Raw genomic sequence first — 24,007 nt, forward strand, 5'->3', positions numbered from 1 at the left:
CATTGGGAACAAATTAAAGGGGAGAAAATTTTTGAGTAAACTGTCCCTTTAATGCAAAACTGATAATCCACCTTTTACAAACATGTGACTGCTGAGAATCTTAGGGGGAGGGTAAAGTAAACAAAAGCTCACTTAAATTGCCTAAAAGTATTAACCCAAACCTCCCTGTGAGAAAGTGAAACAAGGACAATGTTTAGATGTATTTTACAGCAAAAGGCAGCAAAATAATGAATGTATAGTGCAATAATGTTTCACTTGCAATAATGAAACATTTTATATGTTGTTAAAATGTCAAATTAAGTCTAAAAATTGTGGATTTCCTAGTCCTGAAAACTAAAAGAGCACATGGAAGGCTTCTCAAGCATAACATTGTCACATATTTCCTTGTGTGTTGTTTATTATCTTATAATTTCTGTTGACGCCGAACAAAGGAGCTTTTGTTAACACAACAGTGGTAAGCCTTGTGTTCTCCGGAGTCAAACGCAGATTACTTCCTCCATATAAGGGAAGTGGTGGGTGGTTTGGCTATTAAAATATAGTTGCAGCAAACAAGATGTTAATCTGTTCTAATAGCATTCAGATTCTGTTGGAAGACTGTAGAAAAGTATTGTAATTACAAAGCGTTTACTGTCCATTTAATTTGCAAAAACTTAGTATGAGGAAAAAGTCACCATAATTAATGCAAAAATAATTTTTGTCTCATAATTTCTGCTGAACCCAAACAATACAGATTTTGTTAGCTCAATGGCAAGTCTGGGATTGGATCCTCCAAATAAGGAAAGTGATGAGAAGAGTTTAAACATTCAAAAACAATTGCAGCAAACATGGTGTTATTCTGTTCTAATAATGTTCAGACTCTGCTGATATGTTAATCTATTGGAAAACTGAAGAAAAATGATGTAATCACTAGGTGTTTACCGTCTCTAATTTGCACATCACATGTATCAGCTTTTATTTCTGTTTACGCCCTTCAGTCTGCAATATTAAAAAGGAGGTTGTATGCATGGCCAGATAAATGCTGACGGGAATCGTGCAGATTAATGTAAGTCCGTCAGAGTATAGTTACCCTCCCTGGGTAGAGCACATTTATCTGTATATTACAAAATATGTTCTTGTGTCTCTTTGCCATATTTATTTTACTGTAGCGAGCTCATCATAAGTCCTCTTTACGCTGTACTTTCGAATGATTTGTACTTCTGGCACATCGAAAACTCAAATTATCTGAGGCTGAATCTGGAGTGTTCCCCATCCTGGAAAAAAAAAATTGAGAAATTATTTCATATACAGTGAAATGAGTAATGCTTCTATGATGCAAGTGATCACCAATAAATGATTAAAGTTAAATGGATAGCAATTATATAGTTATTAAATAAATGTACGAAGAAACACACTGCCCAGCGTACAAGCAATCAAACAGCACGCAGAGTCAGCAGAAGCTTGTATGCCACTAATTAAGTATTCACAGGCACATACACTCCACTGCCAGCTCTCTGGGTGCGTGGGCCCTCACAGTATATGTGTGAATGCCTCTGAGATATAGAATTAACTTTGAAATAGAAAAATGTTTGCTAATGGAAGTATATTGCAAAAAATGCTTCTATTTCAAATGGAAATACACCCATGGACATTTCATTTTGACCTTTCTACCCCTTTTGCAACCTAAAGGAATTCTGTGCTGATAATGAAGATTGTTCAGTGACACACCCCATAAATATAAGCACAAAAAATGAAAATTTTCAGCATAACAACCCATCACTGTGTAGAATGGTGCAGTAAGATCAAATTCAATAAACTTAGGACATGAAAATGTAACAAGAAATCACTCTGATATGTTAGAACAATGTATTATTGCACTGTTTAACCCTTGTAAAAGGTGGCATCTGGAACTACCATTGCCTAGAGGAATGGGTGGGTCATCATATTTAAATACATGCAAATAAGTGATTGTCAAAAATAAAAGAAAATATAAAAATAAAGACAATACAGAGTTAATATAAAGAAAATGTAACCTTTGAATATAAATCCTAACACAATTTACTGTAATCCACAGTTATCTCAAGTTTAATCAAAACTAGGATGCTAATTTTACAGTTGGTGTATGGGGGTCGATTTACTAAGTGCCGGGCGGACATGATTCGCTGTAGAGAATCATGACCGCCCAGCATTGATAAATGCAGACAGCATACGCTGTCGACATTAAACATTGCACAAGCATTTCTGGTTAAATGCTTGTACAATGCCGCCCCTGCACATTCGTGGCCAATCACAGGGGGTGTCAATCATCCCGATCGTATCTGCCTAAAAGGTGGCGGACAAGTTAAGGAGCAGTGGTCTTACAACCGCTGCTTCTTAACTACAGGTGGAGAAGGCAGGATCCGCTGCTTATTAAATCTCTCCTATGACCTTTACCGTTTTCTTGCAAGCTGTACGAAACCGCTGTCCTTTAAGACAAAACTATGGAACTAAATTTACAGCAAAGTTAAAACCAACTGAATTATATTGCATTTTATTCTCCATATTTGCTTTTCACATTAATACCTTTAAAGGGACAGTCTACATTCATAATAAAATTTATATATTTCGATTGTTTGCCCCATATTAATTTTTCTTACCTGGTTGTCACCATACTGCACACAACGGTTTCTGTGATATTTCAAAGCGATTCACACCGTTTGGTAGATGAAAATAGCCCCTAAACTCCGCCTACCGCCATCTTCTTCAGCACATTTTTTTTCTTTTTGAATTTCGTACCCGTTAATGTGGACGACGTCACATAATCAATGTGAGTAAAGTCTACCGGAAGAGCTGGGGATCGCTTTTATTATAGAACCAGTTCTTCTATAAGTCAGTTCTATTTGATTTTCTCTCAATCGTTTCTTCTCGCAGTCGAATTGTTTGAAGGAAACCGATCACTTTTGTCTCCTTGAGCATATATTTTAGGCTATGCGAGTATCACTGTTAAAGGGACACTAAACTCAATTTTTTTCTTTTGTGATTCAGACAGAGCATGCAATTTTAAGCAACTTTCTAATTTACTCTTATCACATTTTCTTCATTCTCTTGTTATCTTTATTTGAAATGCAAAAATGTACGTTTAGATGCCGGCCCATTTTTGGTGAATAACCTGGGTTATTCTTGCTGATTGGTGGATAAATTCATCCACCAATAAAAAAATGTTGTCCAGAGTTCTGAACCAAAAAAGAAGCTTAGATACCTTCTTTTTCAAATAAAGATAGCAAGGGAAAGAAGAAAAATTGATAATAGGAGTAAATTAGAAAGTTGCTTAAAATTGCATGCTCTATCTGAACCATGAAAGAAAAAAATTGGGTTCAGTGTCCCTTTAAATAAAAAACACAATTAAAAATAGATGGGATTTCCTTTCTCCCAGTGATGCAGCAGTAGCTACTTACCGATCACGTCAAAGGCAAAAAGCGATCCCCCTTCATCCAAGTGCAACGCAAACACTCATCTCTAGGAACTAGTCTTCTGTGATTAATTTTCCGGATTATTCAATGCAATGGCGTCACTGTCTGCATAATGCGCATGTGCACAATACCGGGAATAATGGATGAGCTTTATTTGCTATTTCATGGAAGACACAGGGTAGTGTCTAGAAGTGAGGCATGGCTAATGTCATTAATAGGCGGAGTTAAGAAGCCATTTTCATTTACCAAACGGCGTGACACTTCTAAATATCACAGAAACCCGTGCTGTTCAGTATGGTGACAACCAGGTAAGAATAGTTAATATAGGGCAAACAATCGAAATATATACCTTTATTATGAATGTAGACTGTCCCTTTAAACATTGTATGGAAATAAAGGTAGACTACTAAAGATAATTGTTACTATAGGAGCAGGCTTTGTACTTTTACCTTGTGGTTACTCGAGCTTTGTGATTGGCTGAACCATCCATTGTGTCAATCCACGAAGCTCCACGAAGGACATACATCTTCTGTTTTCCAGGCGATCTGTATTCTGAGGCTGTCCATTCCCACGTGTTCCCAAGCATGTCATACAAACCTATGTTTATCATAAGTCCAAAAAATGGCAACTTATTTACTCACAGGAATTAGGAATTCTATAAAGGAGAATACATACTTTACAGTAAAGGTAAGAAAGGGTGGGATTTTTAAGATGACAGTGGAATCAAAAAGGCAATTACTAATAAGAGGGGGAAAAAACAAAAAACATAATGATGACACTGGGTTTTAAATACTGTTACACCAATAGTTTTGGAACACATGCTGATATATAATTTGTTATAATTGAAACCAATCCCATTTTTAAACTTTAGGCAATTTTTATTACCCTACTTTGCATCAACTTTAATTTTTAAAGGCACAGTCTACTCCAGAATTGTATTGTTTAAAACTATAGATAATCCCTTTGTTACCCATTTCCCAGTTTTGCATAACCAACACAGTTATGTTAATACACGTTTTACCTCTGTCATTAGCTTCTAAGCATCTGCCCCCTTATTTCAGTTCTTTTGACAGACTTGCATTTTAGCCAATCAGTGCCCTCTCATGAGCAACTTCACGGGCTTGAGCCCAATGTTATCTATATGCCACACATTAACTAATGCCCTCTAGTTGTGGAAAAACTGTCAAATGCATTCAGATTAGAGCCGGCCTTCAAGGGCTTAGAAATTTGCATATGAGCCTACCTAGGTTTAGCTTTTAAGTAATACTGAGAGAACAAAGAAAATTTGCTAGAGAACAAAGAAAATTTGCTAATAAAAGTAAATTGGAAAGATGTTTAAAATTACATGCCCTATCTGAATCATGAAAGGATAATTTTGACTAGACTGTCCCTTTAAGGTAACTGCTAGCTAAAATTGTTAATATTAAAAGTGGGTCAATTACTGTTACCATCACCACTGAGGACCTGATAATCTATGGCGGCGTTAATATCGCAAATGATAAATAACATTTAGCCTAACTACGTGTCCAGTGAGTAACAAGGTTATGTTTAATGACAACTATAAGAACTGTTCATTTTTTTATTTTAAAGGGTGAACACTCAAAATAGAATTGTACATAAATGCATTTCAGTTCTAAAATGTTATACACAGTGAACCCTCATTCAAACATTACACCTGATCAGAGAGCCAGAAGTGCGAAAATAGAACTGTTGCCAAAAAAAAATTTTTTTTTGAGCCCACAATCCATTATCCCTAAAAAACTAATACCCAAGTAATTTGAGAGGGAGAAATACATTTGAAAAACGCAGGTGCCTAATTCCCAGACACAACTGCCTGGTGGACTTTCCTACCAAAAGCTGCTTCAGAGGAAGCAAAAACATCAAAAAGGATTGTGGGTTCTCACTACCTTATGAAAGGAATCCAGTTTTAGAAGATTCATCCACTTCCTTTTAATAGAAACCTAGTGTTCTTCTTGATTTCAGATGTATAATCTTGCCAAACCGGAAAACTGATTTTTTTATAATCAATAAGTGGAAACGTTTAAAAACAAAACAAAAAAACAATTCTTTTAAAATATTAAAGGGACAGTAAACTGTAAAATTGTTTTTCCATTAATGTATTTTAAATGACTTGTTATACCAACTGCAGAGTATAAAATATCTGAGAAATTCCATTTTCATGCTTATTTGTGTATATAAAGTAGCTGATTTTGTGCTTTGAAACCACAGCCTATTACAATGGGTTGAACTTAAAGGTAATATCAGATCTCATTATGTTCTAAGTTTGCTTCCTTATCTTTTATTTGGCTGGAATACCAAAGCTCAATACATAGAGAGAACAATGGAAAATTTTCCTTTTATTACTTAACTATCCTGCATCCCACTGAGAGTGTAATCTCTTCTGCTGGCTGTGTATACTTAGGCTATTCAATAGCCTATACTCCAGTATTAATTTGTTCAGTGTAGGTGGCGATACCACAGGCTAAATCAGCTATTTCAAATGCTGAAATAGGAGTAAAGGAGCTACTTGTAACCAATTTAATACACTCTAGCAGGTTAAAAGGCTCATTGGGAATAATTTAAAGGGGAGAATTTTTTTGGGTGAACTGTCCCTTTAAGAGTGCAAATATAGTAATTGAGCAAACGTGAACAGTATACCCGCCATACCTATTTATAAATGGCACTGATATTGTTTAGCAGTTATCAGGATGGATTTGGATTACAATAGGTTAATCTCACATGTGATGATTTCCCCTTACACACTGTACAAAGGGGTTAATACAAAAGAGCATTGGAAGTGCCAATGTATTTGTCAGTTTTGGTTGGATTCACAGTTTAGATCCCACTAACAAGTACTTAACTAAAACACGCTTTCAAGCACTTTCCTATTAAAAACGCTTTCATATCTGTGGGGTTTTAGTGGCTTAATAGACGGGATTCGATATCAAAAAGATTTTGATCAAGGCCTGTGTCTTAAATACTCAGAACCAAATCAAAACACAGTAGCAAATTAGATCATTAGATTTTAGAATGTCTATGGAAAACTGAACAGCTGATCTGCTTTCAAATCTGAAACCCAGAGAGTTTTTTTTTTTGTGAATGGAAAGTTTAGCTGTATAGATAAATGTATTGCTGAAGTCTGTATTGGAATTCAGCTGCTTACCATAATCATTCTGTGCAGCAAACGCTGTTACTGGTGATACTCCATGATAACCATCCTCGGCAGTGTCAGAGCCAGGGAACGGCCCCTGCATTAATATATAATATTACTTCAGCAAATAAGGAGAAAAACTGTAGAGCCTAAGACTAAACTAAATGCAATATAAATTGAATAATAAAGATGAAAGATTAATACATCTAAAAACAGATGGAATTTACTGTGACCACTTATTTAATTTAAAAGAACATTAAAAAAAAATTTCAGCAAAAAAATATTTGTAACCATCAATATATATTTTTATTAAAAAAAAATCAAAACAAATAACATTAGCAAAAAACTATTTGTAAGCATCAATATATATTTTTATTTAAAAAAAAAAATCTAAATACACAATATTACCCCTAAACTCCAAACACCTGTGACACTGGTAAGGTCTCAGCAGCGGCTGTGAGTAGATCACATGCACACATCTTTTTTGTGCATGTGCAGATAAAGCGTTAGCAAGTGCTTCCCGTAGCTCTGACAAGCATGTGCCTACCAAATAGGAGCACACAGCTTAATACCATATTGGCAGTGGGCTGCATGCATACTAGTAACTACACACTGATATGGTAAAATGGCTAATTTACTTCCTGCATTAAAACCAAAGCATTTTATTTCTAAATTGGTAAAATGCTTTTAAAAGTATTTAAATTTCTTACACGTTATTAAATTAGTAGCAGGACTTTGCAAAGAATATCAGAAAGAAAAAAATACCTGCCATAGATTGCTGCGGTTGGACTGGAACTTGTTTCCCCATGGATACACCTTGTCTGAAATAGAATGCCAAAAAATGTCTTTATATGAAGAACTACACCTAACGGTGCTAGTGGCATATAAAGTAGGTTTTAACATACCCTGAAGCCTGCCCCGAACAGCAAACTCCCACTCTTCCTCTGTAGGCAGCCTTTTCCCAAGCCATTTGCAAAAAGCCTGTGCATCGTTCCAGCTCACTTGCAGCACAGGGTATATCAGCTTCTCTTTTATGCCAGATCCAGGACCAACTGGCTGGAAGAGAAAATGTTATGGTATAAATGCTGTAGAATGATATGCCATAAACCACACCCATAAATCAGTAATCAAATCACCAATAAGTAAAGAATCTCAATTTGTTTTACTTTTTGTCAGTCTAGATAATCAGTCATACAGAAAAGAATGAAGAGGACTGATAATAAATGTCATATTTTTATTGGTTTCCTCAGTTAACACAAACTAATACAGAAGAGAAAATAAAAATGACTGACAAAGTCAAAACTCATTGACGGTAACACTGGTCACAACGCATTAAAAAAATATTAGACATGAAAAGGATTTCAGGGACAATCTCTCATCATGGAACCCATTAGCATAGACAAGGGCTTATAAAATGCAAAATCAGTGCCTAAGAACCATTAAGTTATATTGGGAATGGTTCAAAAGACAAGATACACTGTAAACTGATAACATAATTCTACAGTCCATTTTACTAGAAAGGACTTCCGTACAGGAAGGCCAGTGAAATTACTGTACAGCTGAACACGCCTTCACTTATTGGCTATCTCCATCATCTAACAGTTGTTGCCATGGTGCCCAAATAGAATCTCTACGTTTAAGGGACATTAAAGTATTTTTTTATGTGTATAGTATCCGTAATTAGTAAAGGGGAGTGAACACACAATTTTCTTTTTTCATGATTCACACCTTACAATTTAAAATTTTTTCCAATGTATTCTGTTTTCAAATGCTTATTTTGATTAAATGCATACCTAGGTAGCAGTGTGCACATATCTGGAACACTATATAAAAGCAGTTTTGCAACGGTGCTTTTAACAATATTATACATTGTGCCAACACTGCTGACATATAGTACTCAAAAATATATAACATTGTTAAAAGCATTGTTGCAAAATTGGGTAGATAAAATAAACACTATTACACACCAGGAGGAACATCATTTAAAAATAACAAAATAAGAGTTTTTCTTAGCATTAACTTTTATTTGGGAAAATTACATCAAAACCAAATAAAAACAGAAGGCCACTGACATGAGGCAATGTAAAAGGACATTTAACAGCTGGGTACAACAACAGTAGCTATATTATTGTTTTTCCTCTCTTATTTAACCCTTTCGTGTCAGGGCTAAAGTGCCTACATCGGAACAACTGTTCCGAAGGCTTCAGGACAGCCATTGGCTATGACGTTCTATTCCGTCATAACGGCTTTAAAGCCCAGTCTAATTATGACGGAATAGAACGGCATAACGGCTTTAAAGCCCAGTCTAATTATGACGGAATAGAACGGCATAACAGCTTTAAAGCCCAGTCTAATTATGATGGAATAGAACGGCATAACGGCTTTAAAGCCCAGTCTAATTATGACGGAATAGAACGGCATAACGGCTTTAAAGCCCAGTCTAATTATGACGGAATAGAACGGCATAACGGCTTTAAAGCCCAGTCTAATTATGACGGAATAGAACGGCATAACGGCTTTAAAGCCCAGTCTAATTATGACGGAATAGAACGGCATAACGGCTTTAAAGCCCAGTCTAATTATGACGGAATAGAACGGCATAACGGCTTTAAAGCCCAGTCTAATTATGACGGAATAGAACGGCATAACGGCTTTAAAGCCCAGTCTAATTATGACGGAATAGAACGGCATAACGGCTTTAAAGCCCAGTCTAATTATGACGGAATAGAACGGCATAACGGCTTTAAAGCCCAGTCTAATTACATTCCAAGATGGCGTCGCATAGTGTGGAGATGCAGAACTTCACTAACAAGCACTTGCAAAGAGTTAAAATAAACAAATAGCTTTAAAGACAACTGCAGGCACAGAAGGAAAAGCAATAGCACAATGGGTAATAATGCTACTGCAGTTGTACGTATGTCCCTTTAAAACAGAAAATATAAGTATAATAAAGACGACTAAAATTGGTACCACATTGTTGATTATAACTGAGATTCGATCAACCTTAGTCTTTTTCTCTTTCTGTTCAATTCTCTAGTGTTTTTTCACTTGATTCTGTAAAATGGCTAATTATATATCTCGAAATGTACATTTGATTGAAAATCAGTTTTGAGAAACTACTGTAATTGGCGTTTCATTACTGTATGTTTACAAGCAGTGTCATTCCATTGTCGTTTCTTCTCTTTATTGTTGATTAATAAAGCCAATAAACAAAAGCATTGCTGGAAAACTCGTTTATTTCATGAATGGATTTTTTTTAGTCTAATATTCCATAACAGATACCAACTTGCTTACCTGTCGCCAAAAAGCTTTCTCAATCGGAAGCCACCAGGGTGCTGACTATGCAAAAAAATAATAATAAAAAAGGTTATAGTACGAAGATTGAAAAGAACTATAGAACAGTAATGTATTTTTTTATTCATAATGACAGCATGCCCCTGAGAGCTTTTTACCTTGGAGAGAAAATGCACAAGTAATACCCGAAGGCAACTAACATTAGTGGGTGCACAGCCATTGAGAATAACGTCTGCGGCACTATGGCTGTTTTTTTTTTTAAAAGGATATGAAACCAAATAATTTTCCTTTGTGATTGAGACAGAGCATACAATTAATAGAAGTAAAAAAGTTTTTTTTTTTTTAATTCAAATTTGCTTTGTTCTCATGGTATCCTTTGATGAAGAGATACCTAGGTAGGTAGCATGCATACGTCTTGAGAATTACATGGAAGGAAAAATTGCTGCTATTTAGTGGTCTTGCAAATGTATAACATTCTTGAAAAGGTGCTGCCATATATAGTGCTGCAGACACGTGCATGCCCCCAAACTTATCTAACCGGTTCTTAACAAAGGATATTGAGACAACAAAGAAAATGTAATAAAAGTAAATTGGAAAGTTGTTTAATATAGCATGTTCTATGTGAATCATGAAAGAAAAATTGGGGTTTCATGACCCATTAAATATACTATAGACTGCATGAAAAGGATAGGTTTAATTTAAAATATACATAAATAAAACATCATTATGCATCACTTTGCTACTTTATCCTGTGTCTATGATGAACTAACAGTAAACTTTTCTGTATGATGTGCATATTAAGTATAAAACTGCTAAAGGATTATTATCAATAGTGTCAATAGCTCAGGGCAGAGAGCGTGTCATTGCCATGTAAACTTAATAGGTTCAAATCACACACAAGACAGATAATATATTTTGTGCTCATGTTGTATAAAATTTAGTTGTGGTTGTTTATTTCTAGTAAAGTCTTGAAATGTGTTAACCATGAAGTATATATACATGGCTGCAATGCAAATCTGATTTCAGGTATATTATTCATAAATTCACAAAGTTTAGAATTAATTAAATAAAACAAAATTGTAAATAAATGTATATATACACACACACACACATACACACACTAGATTTCTTGTTTTAGCATTGGTATGATTACCATATATAATTATTTCTCAGTCTCTTTATTAGACTACAACCAGAAAATACAGAATAGTTGTATGCAGTATTAAAAAACTGAAAAAACTGCTTCTATAGGCTAAAGTGGCAAGTATTTAGCGTGACCGCCCCTTACACTTAAACAATAGCAGGAACCTGGCTTTCATAAACCTTAACAGATTGGAACCCTAATTAATGTCATTGCTAACACTTGTATTTGTCCTATTTCGTGTCAAAATGACTGCTGTGAAAAAAGGTATATTACACCAGGTTTGTGCAAGACATGCTTGAGCATTACATACACATGTGGTATGAGTTTAATTAATTGGAAGCTTGCTAATAAGACCAACTTTCAATCACATTATTTCATTCAAAATGCCAAAGATCACAGAATTTGACAGACATAAAATCATACTTTTGCATCAGCAAGGCCATGCTCAAAGATAAATCAGTAAACAAACTGTATACTCAAGATGTGGTATTCAAGCAGTTATAAAGGAATTTAAAGAATCAGGAGAGGTCAACAGCAAAAAAAGAACTGGAAGGCCAAGAAAACGTTCAACATCTGATTAGAAGTTTCTCAGAGTTTCTTCTTTGTGAGACTGGAAGAAGGCCAGCAAGGACCTGTATCAGCATCTGGCAGCTTCATCGGGATACCTAGTTAAAACTTCTACAGTCCGAAGAAGCTTGATCAGGAATGGTATTTGTGGAAGGGTATCAGCTAAGAAACCACTTTTTCGGAAGGGGAACAGGGTGAAAAGGCTAAGATATGCTAAAACTCACAAAGATTGGAATGAAGATCAGTGGAAAAGGGTATTGTATAGTGACAAAACCAAGTTTGAAAATGTTGGGTCCAATTGTCGACAATATGTGAGAAGAAAAGTTGGAGAGAGATGGAAGAATGAAAGCTTGTGGCCTTCAGTGAAACATGGTGGAGGGTCTGTCCTAGTTTGGGGCTGCATTTCTGTCAGTGGTGTTTGTGATATTGTCCAAATTGATGGGTATATGAATGCTGAAAAGTACAGACAAGTTTTAATTCATCATGAAAATCCTTCTGGAAAGCACCTGATTGGGAATAGTTTTATTTTTTAGCATAAGGATCCCAAGCACACTTGCTAATGCAGTAAAATAATTTTTGGAGAGAAAAACAGCTGATAAAACATTGACAGTCTTGGACTGGCGTCCACAGAGTCCATTCCTGAATATTAGAGGCAGTATGGGATCACCTGGACAGAGAAAGAAATAAAAGACAACCTACATCTAAAGAAGGGAAGTGCTGAAAGAAGCCTGGTATAATATACCAGAAGATTACTTCAGAAAACTTTAGGACAGTCTCCCGAAAAGAGTTCAAGATCTGCTTAGTGCCAAGGGAAGTCACACTAAATATTGACTTTTGCCTGAAGAAGCCATTTTTTTCTTAAAATTGTGTTTTTTTATATTTTGTGTACATATTTCCTGTATTTTCTGTCTGTATCTTAATAAAGAGACCGAAAAATAAATATGGATGGTCATTAAAACTTTGCTAAAACAAGTAAGGTGGTGATGGCATAAGACATTTGCACAGTACATACACACACAAGCAAATACATATACACACACACAAAGTCTTTGTGGATTTGCTTTGCACTCTCACTATACTGTATATATCTCCAAAACTTGATTAAAAAAATAAAATAATCCACACTCACTGGTATTTTCACAGCAAAAAAATATTTATTGCAGTGACATTTCAGCAGGGAAACAAACTTGGATACAAATTAATGTGGTCATGTGTATTTTTTTACCTCTAACTTCTGAGTAACTTTCTTCTTCAGTTCTTCTGATACAAAGTCCTCAAATACGAAACTCCAGCCAAATGCCTCTGCCTCAGTCTTGTATTTTGTTGCTCTTACAAATTCTCTGTATTAATTAATAGGAAAATGAACTATAGTTTGAGAGAAATGAATTGTAATAGTTACCTGTTTAATAGAGGTTGTTGATTGGCTCTTAGATTTTAAGAAGAAGAAAAAAAAGACAAGACACTACATATTTTATATATATATATATATATATATATATATATATACACACACACATACATACACATATACATACATACATACACATATATATATATATATACATATACACACATATACATACATATATACATACATACATACTCAACGTCCACTTTATTAGGTACACCTTGCTAGTACCGGGTTGGAACGCTCTTTTGCATTCAGAACTGCCTTAATTCTTCGTGGCATAGATTCAACAATGTGTTGGAAACATTACTCAGACATTTTGGTCCATATTGACATGATAGCATCACGCAGTTGCTGCAGATTTGTCAACTGCACATCCATGATGCGAATCTCCCGTTCCACTACATCCTAAAGGCGCTCTATTGGATTGAGATCTGGTAAGTGTGGAGGCCATTAAAGTACAGTGAACTCATTGCCATGTTCAAGAAACCAGTTAGAGATGATTTGAGCTTTGTGACATGGTGCATTATCCTGCTGGAAGTAGCCATCAGAAGATGGGTGCACTGTAGTCATAAAGGGATGGACATTGTCAGCAACAATACTCAGGTAGGCCGTGGCATTTAAACGATGCTCAATTGGTACTAAGGGGCCCAAAGTGTGCAAAGAAAATATCCCCCACACCATTACACCACCACCACCAGCCTGAACTGTTGATACAAGGCAGGATGGATCCATGCTTTCATGTTGTTTATGCCAAATTCTGACCCTACCATCTGAATGTTGCAGCTGAAATTGAAAATCATCAGACCAGGCAATGTTTTTCCAATCTTCTATTGTCCAATTTTGGTGAGCCTGTGTGAATTGTAGCCTCAGTTTCCTGTTCTTTACTGACAGTAGTGGCACCCGGGTGTGGTCTTCTGCTGCTGTAGCCTATCTGCTTCAAGGTTCAACATGTTGTGCGTTCAGAGATGGTATTCTGCATACCTTGGTTGTAACGAGTGGTTATTTGAGTTACTGTTGCCTTTCTATCATCTCAAACCACTCTGCCTATTCTCCTCTGACCTCAACAAGACATTTTCGTCCACACAACTGCCGCTCACTGGATATTTTCTCATTTTTGGCTCATTTTCTGTAAACCCTATGGATAGTTGTGCGTGAAAATCCCAGTAAATGAGCAGTTTTTTTAAATACTCAGACCAGCCCGTCTGACACCAACAACCATCAAAGTCACTTACATTTTTAAAAGATACATATATAACCTGAAGTCCCAGAGAGATGAGAAACGCCTTTCATAGAAAGTAATGAGGCTCTTTGGGATAGAGAAGTTAACTGGAGAACACATGGGATGGTATAAAGTCTCAGTTTTCAGCAATTACAAATTAAACTGAAATATTTTAACTACAATTTAACTTATTTTTGCCACTAGTTTAGTATATTTTACTTTTCTGTCAGTTAAAGGGACAAGAAACCCCAAATTTTTCTTTCATGATTTAGATAAAGCATGTGATTTTAAACAACTTTCATAGTTGCTTCTAATATCTAAATTGCTTCATTCTTAGTTGAAAAGCATATCTAGATAGGCTCAGGAGTTGCAATGCATTACTGGGAGGTAGCTGCTGATTGGTGCCTGCACTAAAATGCCTCTTTTTATTGGTTCACCAGATGTTTTCAGATAGCTCCCAGTAGTGCACAGCTGCTCCTTCAAAAAGGATACCAAGAGAATGAAGCAAATTGGATAAAAGAAGTAAATTGGAAAGTTGTTTAAAATCGCATGCTAGATTTGAATCATAAAAAATAAGAAAAAGAAACATGTTGGGTTTCATGTCCCTTTAAATAATTGTATTGTGAAATTTGACCAAACTTCACCTGCATATAGCAGGCCAGATAATTCAGTGTGACCAGCTTGATTAAAATGCTTACATAATTTCACAAGAATTGCGAGAGCTTCAAACATACCCTGTAGAGCACAAAGAACTCCCCTCTCCCACTTTCTGAAGCAGTGTTTTATTTTACAATAGTGTAATGTAATTTGTAAAAAAGATACACAGAAATATACAAAGTAACTATGATCCTAATTTGGTAAAGTAACATAACTTTCAAAACAATCAGAATTTGTAAATCACTGCTTGATCTAAATCTAAATGTATTAAATATAAAATAGAAAGTGCAAAGTTTATATATAATAATACTGAAAGGACCCAATCTGAAGTATAAAGTAATAAAAAATACAAAGTGTAACAAAACTCTGTCATGCAGTGCTATATTGCACTGGGTTTGTGTCTCCTTCACATACAGATATGCAGATAATACTCCTTAGACAATATAGCAATATATTCCTGTTTAGGATCTTGTGAGAAATCTCACAGTGCTGGAGGGTTTCCTGTGAAGTCCGCAATACAAATTCTCTCCAAGCAGGAGAATCTTTTATGATCGGGCTCTAAGTATCGGCCTTTTATCTTAAGAAATAAGATAAGGAGGGCTGTGTGCATTTATATAGATAAGATAATGAGGTCTGCTCTTCCTGCAAGTTCAGTCCATTTCATTGCGTTGTATAAATTTGCAAAAAATAGATATATCAAATATACAAATAAAACTAAAGGATTCATTTCTGATAGAATGGAAATTATACAGTTGCTATAACAAGTCATTGGAAACCAATTTTACAATACACTATCCATTTAATTATTTAATGGGAGAACAGCAAAACAGTAAACATGGATTTAAATCTGTATTCAAAAGCAATTCAACAGATTTTTTGATGGCATTAATAATGAATGACACATGAAATGCTGCCTTACAATTGTCAACTTAGCTTGGTCATTTATGCAGAAGGAATACAACTTAACACATACATGATCAGTATCAGTATGTTATATAGCACAATACAGGTCAGCATCAACATTGAAGGAAACATCCAGGAAAAAAAAAAAAAACATGGACAAGTGTTTTATTTTTGATAGCTGCACCACAGACACACCTGAATTCACAATTGTCAACGGACGATAGATGGCTTTAAAATTACCTGAAGTCCTTGTTGGTAACTGGATATTTGTCTATAGCAAAAGGGCTCACTTTCACCTGTTTGACTGGACCTTCTCCATCTTTAGCATCAGGGGAACTTGTTCCCATACGAAACTTCCCACCTGTCAGCTGCACAGTGCCACTCTCCTTCTCATGTCCTGATGATTAACACAAAATATGTACTACACTGTGAAATGCAACAAACTTTTAAACTACAGCAAATACTATAACATGAATGCCTTTGTGTAACAAAAGTTTAGTACATAATATTATAGCCATCATTATTGTACCATTATTATATTTTTATTCCAAGTAGGCCTCACTTGTATAATATTATGATATTATACCAGCCAATCATGATTTGATATAAGATAACCAATTTAGACGGTGATAATTGTGTGTCAGGCATATTTCAGTACCCTGCATAAGTACACAATGGAAAATATATATAATTATTTCACAGACACAAACAAAATTAATAGTAACAAAATTTTACATATGGTGCCACAGTGAAATTGTTTATGTGTGACAGCGTAAAAAAACTGTAATATGAATGTGAGTTATCAAAAATATACACTTAAAGGGACAGTAAACGTAAAAAATTATGATACATAATTCGGCACTATGTGCAGAATTATGTAACATTATTCTAGCAATACCTTCAAAAACAAAAGAGAAGATTTAACCCCCCAAAGGTATACTTAACTTCTGTTCCTTGCCAGTGTCTTATAATTTTTTTTCCTTCTTAATATAAGGAGACTCCACGGCTTCATTCCTTACTTGTGGGAAATACAGAACCTGGCCACCAGAAGGAGGCAAGGACACCCCAGCCAAAGGCTTAAATACCTCCCCCCACTTCCCTCCCGCCTTTCGTCACAGGAGGTTGGCAGAGAAGTGTCAGAAGATTCGGAGTAGTTCCTTATGAAGGGTATCTACCCTTCGAAATGGGACTGGAGTTTTAAGTAGTCTTGTCAGCCTCTCAGTGAGAGCATTGACAAAAGTTAGAGTCTGGAGATGCAGGGAGAGTCTTTCTGCGAACCCATCCAGACTCGTATTAACAGCTCCTAAGCAATCAGTGTTGACGAGTTTCACTGCCTGCTTCCATCACTCAAGTCCATGTCAGGAGCGATGCTACAGGACTGTCAAACTTGAGAGGCTGTGTTTCTGTTCTACGGCATAGATTCCGGTAAGATTGTTTCATTTATTTATACATCTGATAACGCCAGAAGACAGGATCACAGTGTGGCTCCTTTTATCTGTATGAAATCAAGGGTTAATATCTCCTGAGGGGGGGGGGGGATTATTGAACAGTGGGGATTAATCTCATAATTTTTTTATTTGATTATACTGCGTTGTGTGAGATGTTTTTGAGGCTCATAGGCTGAGGTTGGAACATACAGGTTACTTTAGGGCACAGCTTTACAAGCTTGGCGCGCTTTTCCTTAGCGGAAACAGTCCTAGGTTACGCTCCATGTGACCGGGTGTGGTCGTAGCTTCACTTCCTACTCTCTGACCGTGCTGGTTATTGGAGAGTAGCGGTTTGCTCTGCATGCCTGGGTCATAGGAGGTGGTGAGTGCACCAGCCATTGGGGGTATAAAGGTGCTGTTTTTTATATTTATATAACGATTGCTATTGTTATATTAGGACATAGCCCATAGCTATGGAGGACTCTGACGTCTTAGATGGTGCTCCCTCTATACTGAAGACTAATGCCTGTTTATATTGTGAGGAGGCCGAGGTATACCCGCCCTCTCAATTATGTTCCACATGCCTAGAAAAAATGATTATGTCAAAGAAGGTTAACATGTTTGATACAACTGAGCCTTCCACCTCTGAGGGGTCCCCGTCCCGTAAGGTGCACACCCTGCTTTCATATACTAATACACATGCAGTTTCCTATAGCTTGCCTGATCCTTCATCTGGAGGAGGCCTTTTACCTCCAGACTTCACTGCGCAGTTACAAACGGCGGTGTCTGCTGCCATTAGTGCTTTACCTCGCCCTGCTAAGCTCAAGCTAAAGGTCAAATATTGCTATCCTTCCCAGGGGTCATCATCCAGTTTATTGGCTATAGCTGATAGACAGTTATCTGATGATGAAGATCTCTCTGATACTTCAGAGTGTGAACTCTCTGGGTCTGAATCGGCTGCCTCTAAGCCTCCGATTGCGGAGGAACCAGATTTTAGATTTAGGATGGAGCACTTGTGCTTTCTTTCAAAGGAAGTTTTGGCTACCTTAGAGGTTCCAGAGGCCAAACTGCCTGAAGAACCTTTAATTCCTAAACTGGATAGCGTTTACGAAGACAGGGTTGTTCCTCAGATTTTCCATGTTCCTGTAAAGATGGAAAACATTATTAACGACGAATTGGAGAGGATTGGTTCTTCCTTCACCCCTTCATTTGCCTTTAAGAAACTGTTCCCGGTTCCAGACTCTCAATTGGAGTTGTGGGGTTCCGTCCATTAAGGTGGATGGCGCTGTTTCCATGCTGGCAAAACGCACTACTATCCCACTGGAGGATAGTTTGTTGTTCAAAGAGCCCATGGATAAATAGATGGAAACTCTGTTGTTTCAACATTTGGGATATTTATTTCAACCAGCAGTGGCATTTGCCACGGTTGCAGGAGCAGCTATCTACTGGTGTGACTAATTATCGGAATTGATCGAGGTGGAAGGTCCCCTCAATATTATTCTTGATAGAAATAAGGTTTTATGGGTCGCCAATTCTTTTATTTGTGATGCGAATATGCAAATTATTAGTTTAAATGCTAAAACTACTGGGTTTTCTGTTCAGGCCTGCCGGGCTCTGTGGCTGAAGTCCTGGTCTGCAGACTTGACTTCCAAGTCCAGACTCCTTTCCCTTCCATTCAAGGGCAATATTTTGTTTGGTCCAGGCCTGGACTCCATTATTTCCACAGTTAAAGTGGGCAAGGGTGCCTTCCTAACGCAAGATAAAAAGAACAGATCTAAGGGACAACCTAATAATTTTCGTTCTGAAAAATCCCAGTGCCAGCAATCCTCCGCTAAGACCGAGCAACCTAAGACTTGGAAGCCGGCTCAGTCCTGGAATAAGCAGAACAAGAAGCCAGCTGAGACTAAATCAGCATGAAGGGGTCGCCCCCAATCCGTCTATGGATCAGTTTCGCTCTTCTCAGAAGCTTGGTTCAAGGATGTGCAGTATCCTTGGGTCCTGGAGGTCACTGCTCAGGGTTACAGAACTGGGTTAAAATCTCTTCCACCCAAGGGCAGATTCCTTCTCTCAAATCTGTCATCAAAACCAGAGAAGAGGGATGCTTTTCTGGGGTGCATTCGGGTTAGGAGTCATTGCCTCGGTTCCCATAGAGGAACAAGGCCTGGGATACTACTCAAACCTTTTCGTGGTCCCAAAAGAGGAGGGAACTTTCCGCTCAATTCTGGATCTAAAGTGCTCAAACAAGTTTCTGAACGTCCCCTCGTTCAAGATGGAGACAATAAGATCTATCCTTCCCTTAGTCTAGAAGGGACAGTTCATGACCACTATAGATCTGAAGGATACTTACCTTCATGTCCCAATCCACAGGGAACACTTTCAGTTCCTAAGGTTTGCCTTCCTGGACCAGCACTTCCAGTTTATTGCTCTTCCGTTTGGCCTAGCTACTACCCCAAGAATTTTCACAAAGGATCTGGGGGCTCTCTTGGCCGTGGCCAGAACCCAGGGCAATGCAGTAGCACCTTACTTGGACGATATCCTGGTGCAAGTACCATCCTTTCGTCTAGCAGAAGAACATTCAGAATCTCTTCTCTCTCTTCTTCGATCCCATGGATGAAAGAAACTTAGAAAAGAGTTCTCTTATTCCAAGCACAAGGGTAGAATTCCTGTGCACTATAATAGACTCTCTAGTCATGAGGATATTTCTCTCAGACCAGAGATGTTGCAAGTTGGCTTCGGCATGTCTTGCCCTCCGGACCTCCTCAAGGCCCTCTGTAGCACAGTGTATGGAGGGGATTAGTCTCATGGTGTCCAGCATGGACATAATTCCTTTTGCCAGGTTCCGTCTCAGACCGTTACAACTGTGCATGCTGAGACAATGGAACGGCAATCCGTCTCAACAGATCTCTTTAGACAACCAGTCGAGAGAATTGCTCTCTCGGTGGCTCTGTCCAGATCACCTGTCCCAAGGGACATCCTTTTTAAGACCATCCTGGGAGATTGTGACTACAGATGCAAGTTTCTCAGAATGGGGAGCAGTTTGGGGAGCCAAGAAGGCTCAGGGCCTTTAGTCTCGGGAGGAGAGCTCTCTTCCGATCAACATTCTGGAACTTCGAGCATCTTCAATGCTCTGAAGGATTGGCCCCGTCTGGGTTTGTCCCAGTTTATCAGATTCTAATCAGACAATATCACCTCAGTGGCTTACATCAACCACCAGGGAGGAACGAGGAGCTCCCTAGCAATGAGGGAGGTATCTCGGATTCTGGAGTGGGCGGAAGCCCAAAACTGGTTTAGAAGATAGATATCTTCTAATGAAAGTATACACTTATAGCACTCTAAAATTTTAGTCAAACAATATTATAGTTTTGTATTAAATTTTTGACTTCTAGTATACAATTTTGTCTCTATTGCCAATCTCTTGTGCAATATGGGCAGATGAGAAAATTTGTTTGAAATTAAAATATAACTTTTATTGGAGTTATGTTAAAATAGGGGGGAAAAATAAATTGAGAATTAAAAACACTTACAACGATCCAAAATGTTGCTGTTATATGTTATGAATTCTAAATTCAAATTAAATATGTGCACCGTAATTAACTACAGGGACAAATAAAGGTGGATTGACTAATGCACGTTGGAAGATGAGTAGGTGGATAACACCTTGATTAAGGATAAGTACTTCAGTATCTTGGTTGTTATGGGGCTTGCAAACATGTAACACTATGAGTTGCGGGGAATATCACACAATAAAATGCAATTCCGAAACACTACGGTTCTATAATTGTATTTACCGCAAAGGGTTAATATGTAGCATTTAATAATCACTCACATCTCTGTTTGTTCCAGGCATAGATGACTGTGAGTTGCAGTGGTTAGTGCCACTAATAAATGATATTTAGAACTTATACAGTTATGTGATTTTATTTGCCTCAGAGGGTTAGTATACAGTGTCAAACAATCATTCTCATCACTACGTATATCATAACTAAATTGTTATGAGGCTTGCAGATAGATTGGATTGTGAGTTGTGATGAATAGCACAATTTATACAGAGGTTATCGATGCATACGAAGTATATGTGAGTGTGAAATCTGTTGACAATATATGTGCTGAGGCTAAATTTTTTACCTCCAGGAGTAGATATATAATGTCAAAAATAATTGCTCACAGCACTTTATATCACGCAACTAAAATTATTTATTGGGCATGCATACATGTGTAACTGTGGGTTGCGGTAAATGACACAAAAGTGAATGTTGTTTAGAACTCCTCAGGTTCTAAAGTTGGGTTGGTTTCATGGGTTGATATATTGGATAAAATAATCACTCACATGAGTATAAATTAAACAACTAGGTTGTCTTAACGCTTGCACCTATATATAATTCTGGGTTGCAGTGAATAACCAAAAGTAAATGTTGTTTGGAACTTTTCCAACTTTGTAGTTATGATTGTTGCGAAGGATTAGTGTATTATATCAAACTATCACTCACTTTATGATGTATCCCACAGCTAGGTTAGTATAAAGTTTGCAAACATATATGGCTGTGAGTTGCGATAAAAGGCATGTAATTGTTATCTAGATCCCTGTAGCTTTGTTTGTCTCAAGTGGTTAATATACTGAGTCCCGCAAACATTCACAACACTTTATTTTCCACATTTAAATTGTTAAGCAACTTTTACAAATATCTGAGGCTATAGGTTGCGATGAATAACACAGGCAGATATCTAAGGCTATGGGTTTCGATAAATAGCATAAGAGTACACTGTTATTTAGGACCAATCCGGTTCTATGAATATATGTGCCTCTAGGGGTTAATGTTTTATGTATATGCCTCTAGGGGTTAATGTTTTTATGTATATGTATCAGATACTCATGCTACTTTGTATCACACGCCTAAGTTGTAATGGTTTCTGCAAACATAAATGGCTATGAGTTGCAATAAATAGCACTCTGATAAATGTGATTTAGATCACCTCCGGTTTTATAATTGTGTTTCTCTCGAGGGGTTGTAAAAATGTCTAGAAGGATCACTGATATCAATTTATGTCTCACTACTTAGTCGCTATGAGGCTTGCAAACACATATAGTTATGAGTCGCGTTGATTAGTAACAACAGTAGATGTTATTTGAGATCTCTCTGGTCCTGAAATTATATTTGACTCAGGGGGTAATACCTTCACTCACAATACTGCATGTACTATAACTTAAATGTTTTGAGGCTTGCCAATTTCTGTGATTCTAATTATAAGTTTATGAAAAATAGCACAAACATAAATGTTGTATGGAACACCTCCGGTTCACAACAGATACACTTCCGTGTGATATCGGCTGTCTAATTACTGCTGCAGTTTACGGGCTTGAAAATTTGTTTGATGAAATTCGGTTAACAGCAGAACTATTGTAACATGTAATAACGTTAATATTGTAGCAAGATGCTGTCTATTAATAATACGTTAACAATAGGTTACTGTTGCAGCTTGACAGCCATTATAGTTGAAGTGGGTTAAATGTCCCTATATATTGCGGTTTGAATAGCGGCACTTTTTTTGGCAACATTGCACAATAGAAGTAATAAGATGCAACATTGGATTTGAGTAGCAATTTAAAAGTTTTAGGGACTTAGGGACCTGTTGAGTGATCTAAATCACATTTATCAGAGTGCTATTTATCGCAACTCATAGCCATTTATGTTTGCAGAAACCATTACAACTTAGGCGTGTGATACAAAGTAGCATGAGTATCTGATACATATACATAAAAACATTAACCCCTAGACGCATATACATAAAAATATTAACCCCTAGAGGCACATATATTCATAGAACCGGATTGGTCCTAAATAACAGTGTACTCTTATGCTATTTATCAAAACCCATAGCCTTAGATATCTGCCTGTGTTATTCATCGCAACCTATAGCCTCAGATATTTGTAAAAGTTGCTTAACAATTTAAATGTGGAAAATAAAGTGTTGTGAATGTTTGCGGGACTCAGTATATTAACCACTTGAGACAAACAAAGCTACAGGGATCTAGATAACAATTACATGCCTTTTATCGCAACTCACAGCCATATATGTTTGCAACCCAGAATTATATATAGGTGCAAGCGTTAAGACAACCTAGTTGTTTAATTTATACTCATGTGAGTGTTTTATCCAATATATCAACCCATGAAACCAACCCAACTTTAGAACCTGAGGAGTTCTAAACAACATTCACTTTTGTGTCATTTACCGCAACCCAGTTACACATGTATGCATGCCCAAAAAATACATTTTTTTTTTTTAATTAAATCTTTATTAAGATATTGAAAAAGACAACAAGGTAACACATTTTCACATTCAAAAAGTACAATGTAGATTATTGCTTCATATTGTAGATTGCAGATACCAAAATTGTCTATTCTGTGAAAGGATAAGTAAACCAATAAATAATTTTAGTTGCGTGATATAAAATGCTGTGAGCAATTATTTCTGACATCATATATCTACTCCTGGAGGTAAACAAATTTAGCCTCAGCACATATATTGTCAACATATTTCACACTCGCATATACTTCGTATACATCGATAACCTCTGTATAAATTGTGCTATTCATCACAATTCACAATCCAATCTATCTGCAAGCCTCATAACAATTTAGTTATGATATACGTAGTGATGAGAATGATTGTTTCACACTGTATACTAACCCTATGAGGCAAATAAAATCACATAACTGTATGAGTTCTAAATATAATTTATTAGTGGCACTAACCACTGCAACTCACAGTCATCTATGCCTGGAACAAACAGAGATGTGAGTGATTAT

General features: G+C 36.7%; 1 protein-coding gene across 2 annotated transcripts in view; it reads right to left on the bottom strand.

The window, feature by feature from the left end:
• Positions 1-379: 379 nt before the first annotated feature.
• The window catches only part of SUMF2 (sulfatase modifying factor 2), a 44,236-nt gene continuing 20,608 nt past the window's right edge, over positions 380-24,007 (bottom strand). For both annotated transcript variants that reach the window (XM_053707454.1, XM_053707455.1), the window contains exons 2-9: positions 16,012-16,168; positions 12,807-12,921; positions 9,871-9,915; positions 7,482-7,632; positions 7,342-7,397; positions 6,589-6,673; positions 3,875-4,022; positions 380-1,250 (exon numbers count right to left, since the gene is read on the bottom strand). In XM_053707454.1, coding sequence (XP_053563429.1) covers positions 1,154-1,250; positions 3,875-4,022; positions 6,589-6,673; positions 7,342-7,397; positions 7,482-7,632; positions 9,871-9,915; positions 12,807-12,921; positions 16,012-16,168 — 854 coding nt within the window. In that variant the 3' untranslated portion in view covers positions 380-1,153. The remainder of the gene's footprint in view (positions 1,251-3,874; positions 4,023-6,588; positions 6,674-7,341; positions 7,398-7,481; positions 7,633-9,870; positions 9,916-12,806; positions 12,922-16,011; positions 16,169-24,007) is intronic.

The sequence above is a fragment of the Bombina bombina genome, chromosome 3, assembly GCF_027579735.1.
Source record: "Bombina bombina isolate aBomBom1 chromosome 3, aBomBom1.pri, whole genome shotgun sequence".
Taxonomy (NCBI): Eukaryota; Metazoa; Chordata; class Amphibia; order Anura; family Bombinatoridae; genus Bombina; species Bombina bombina.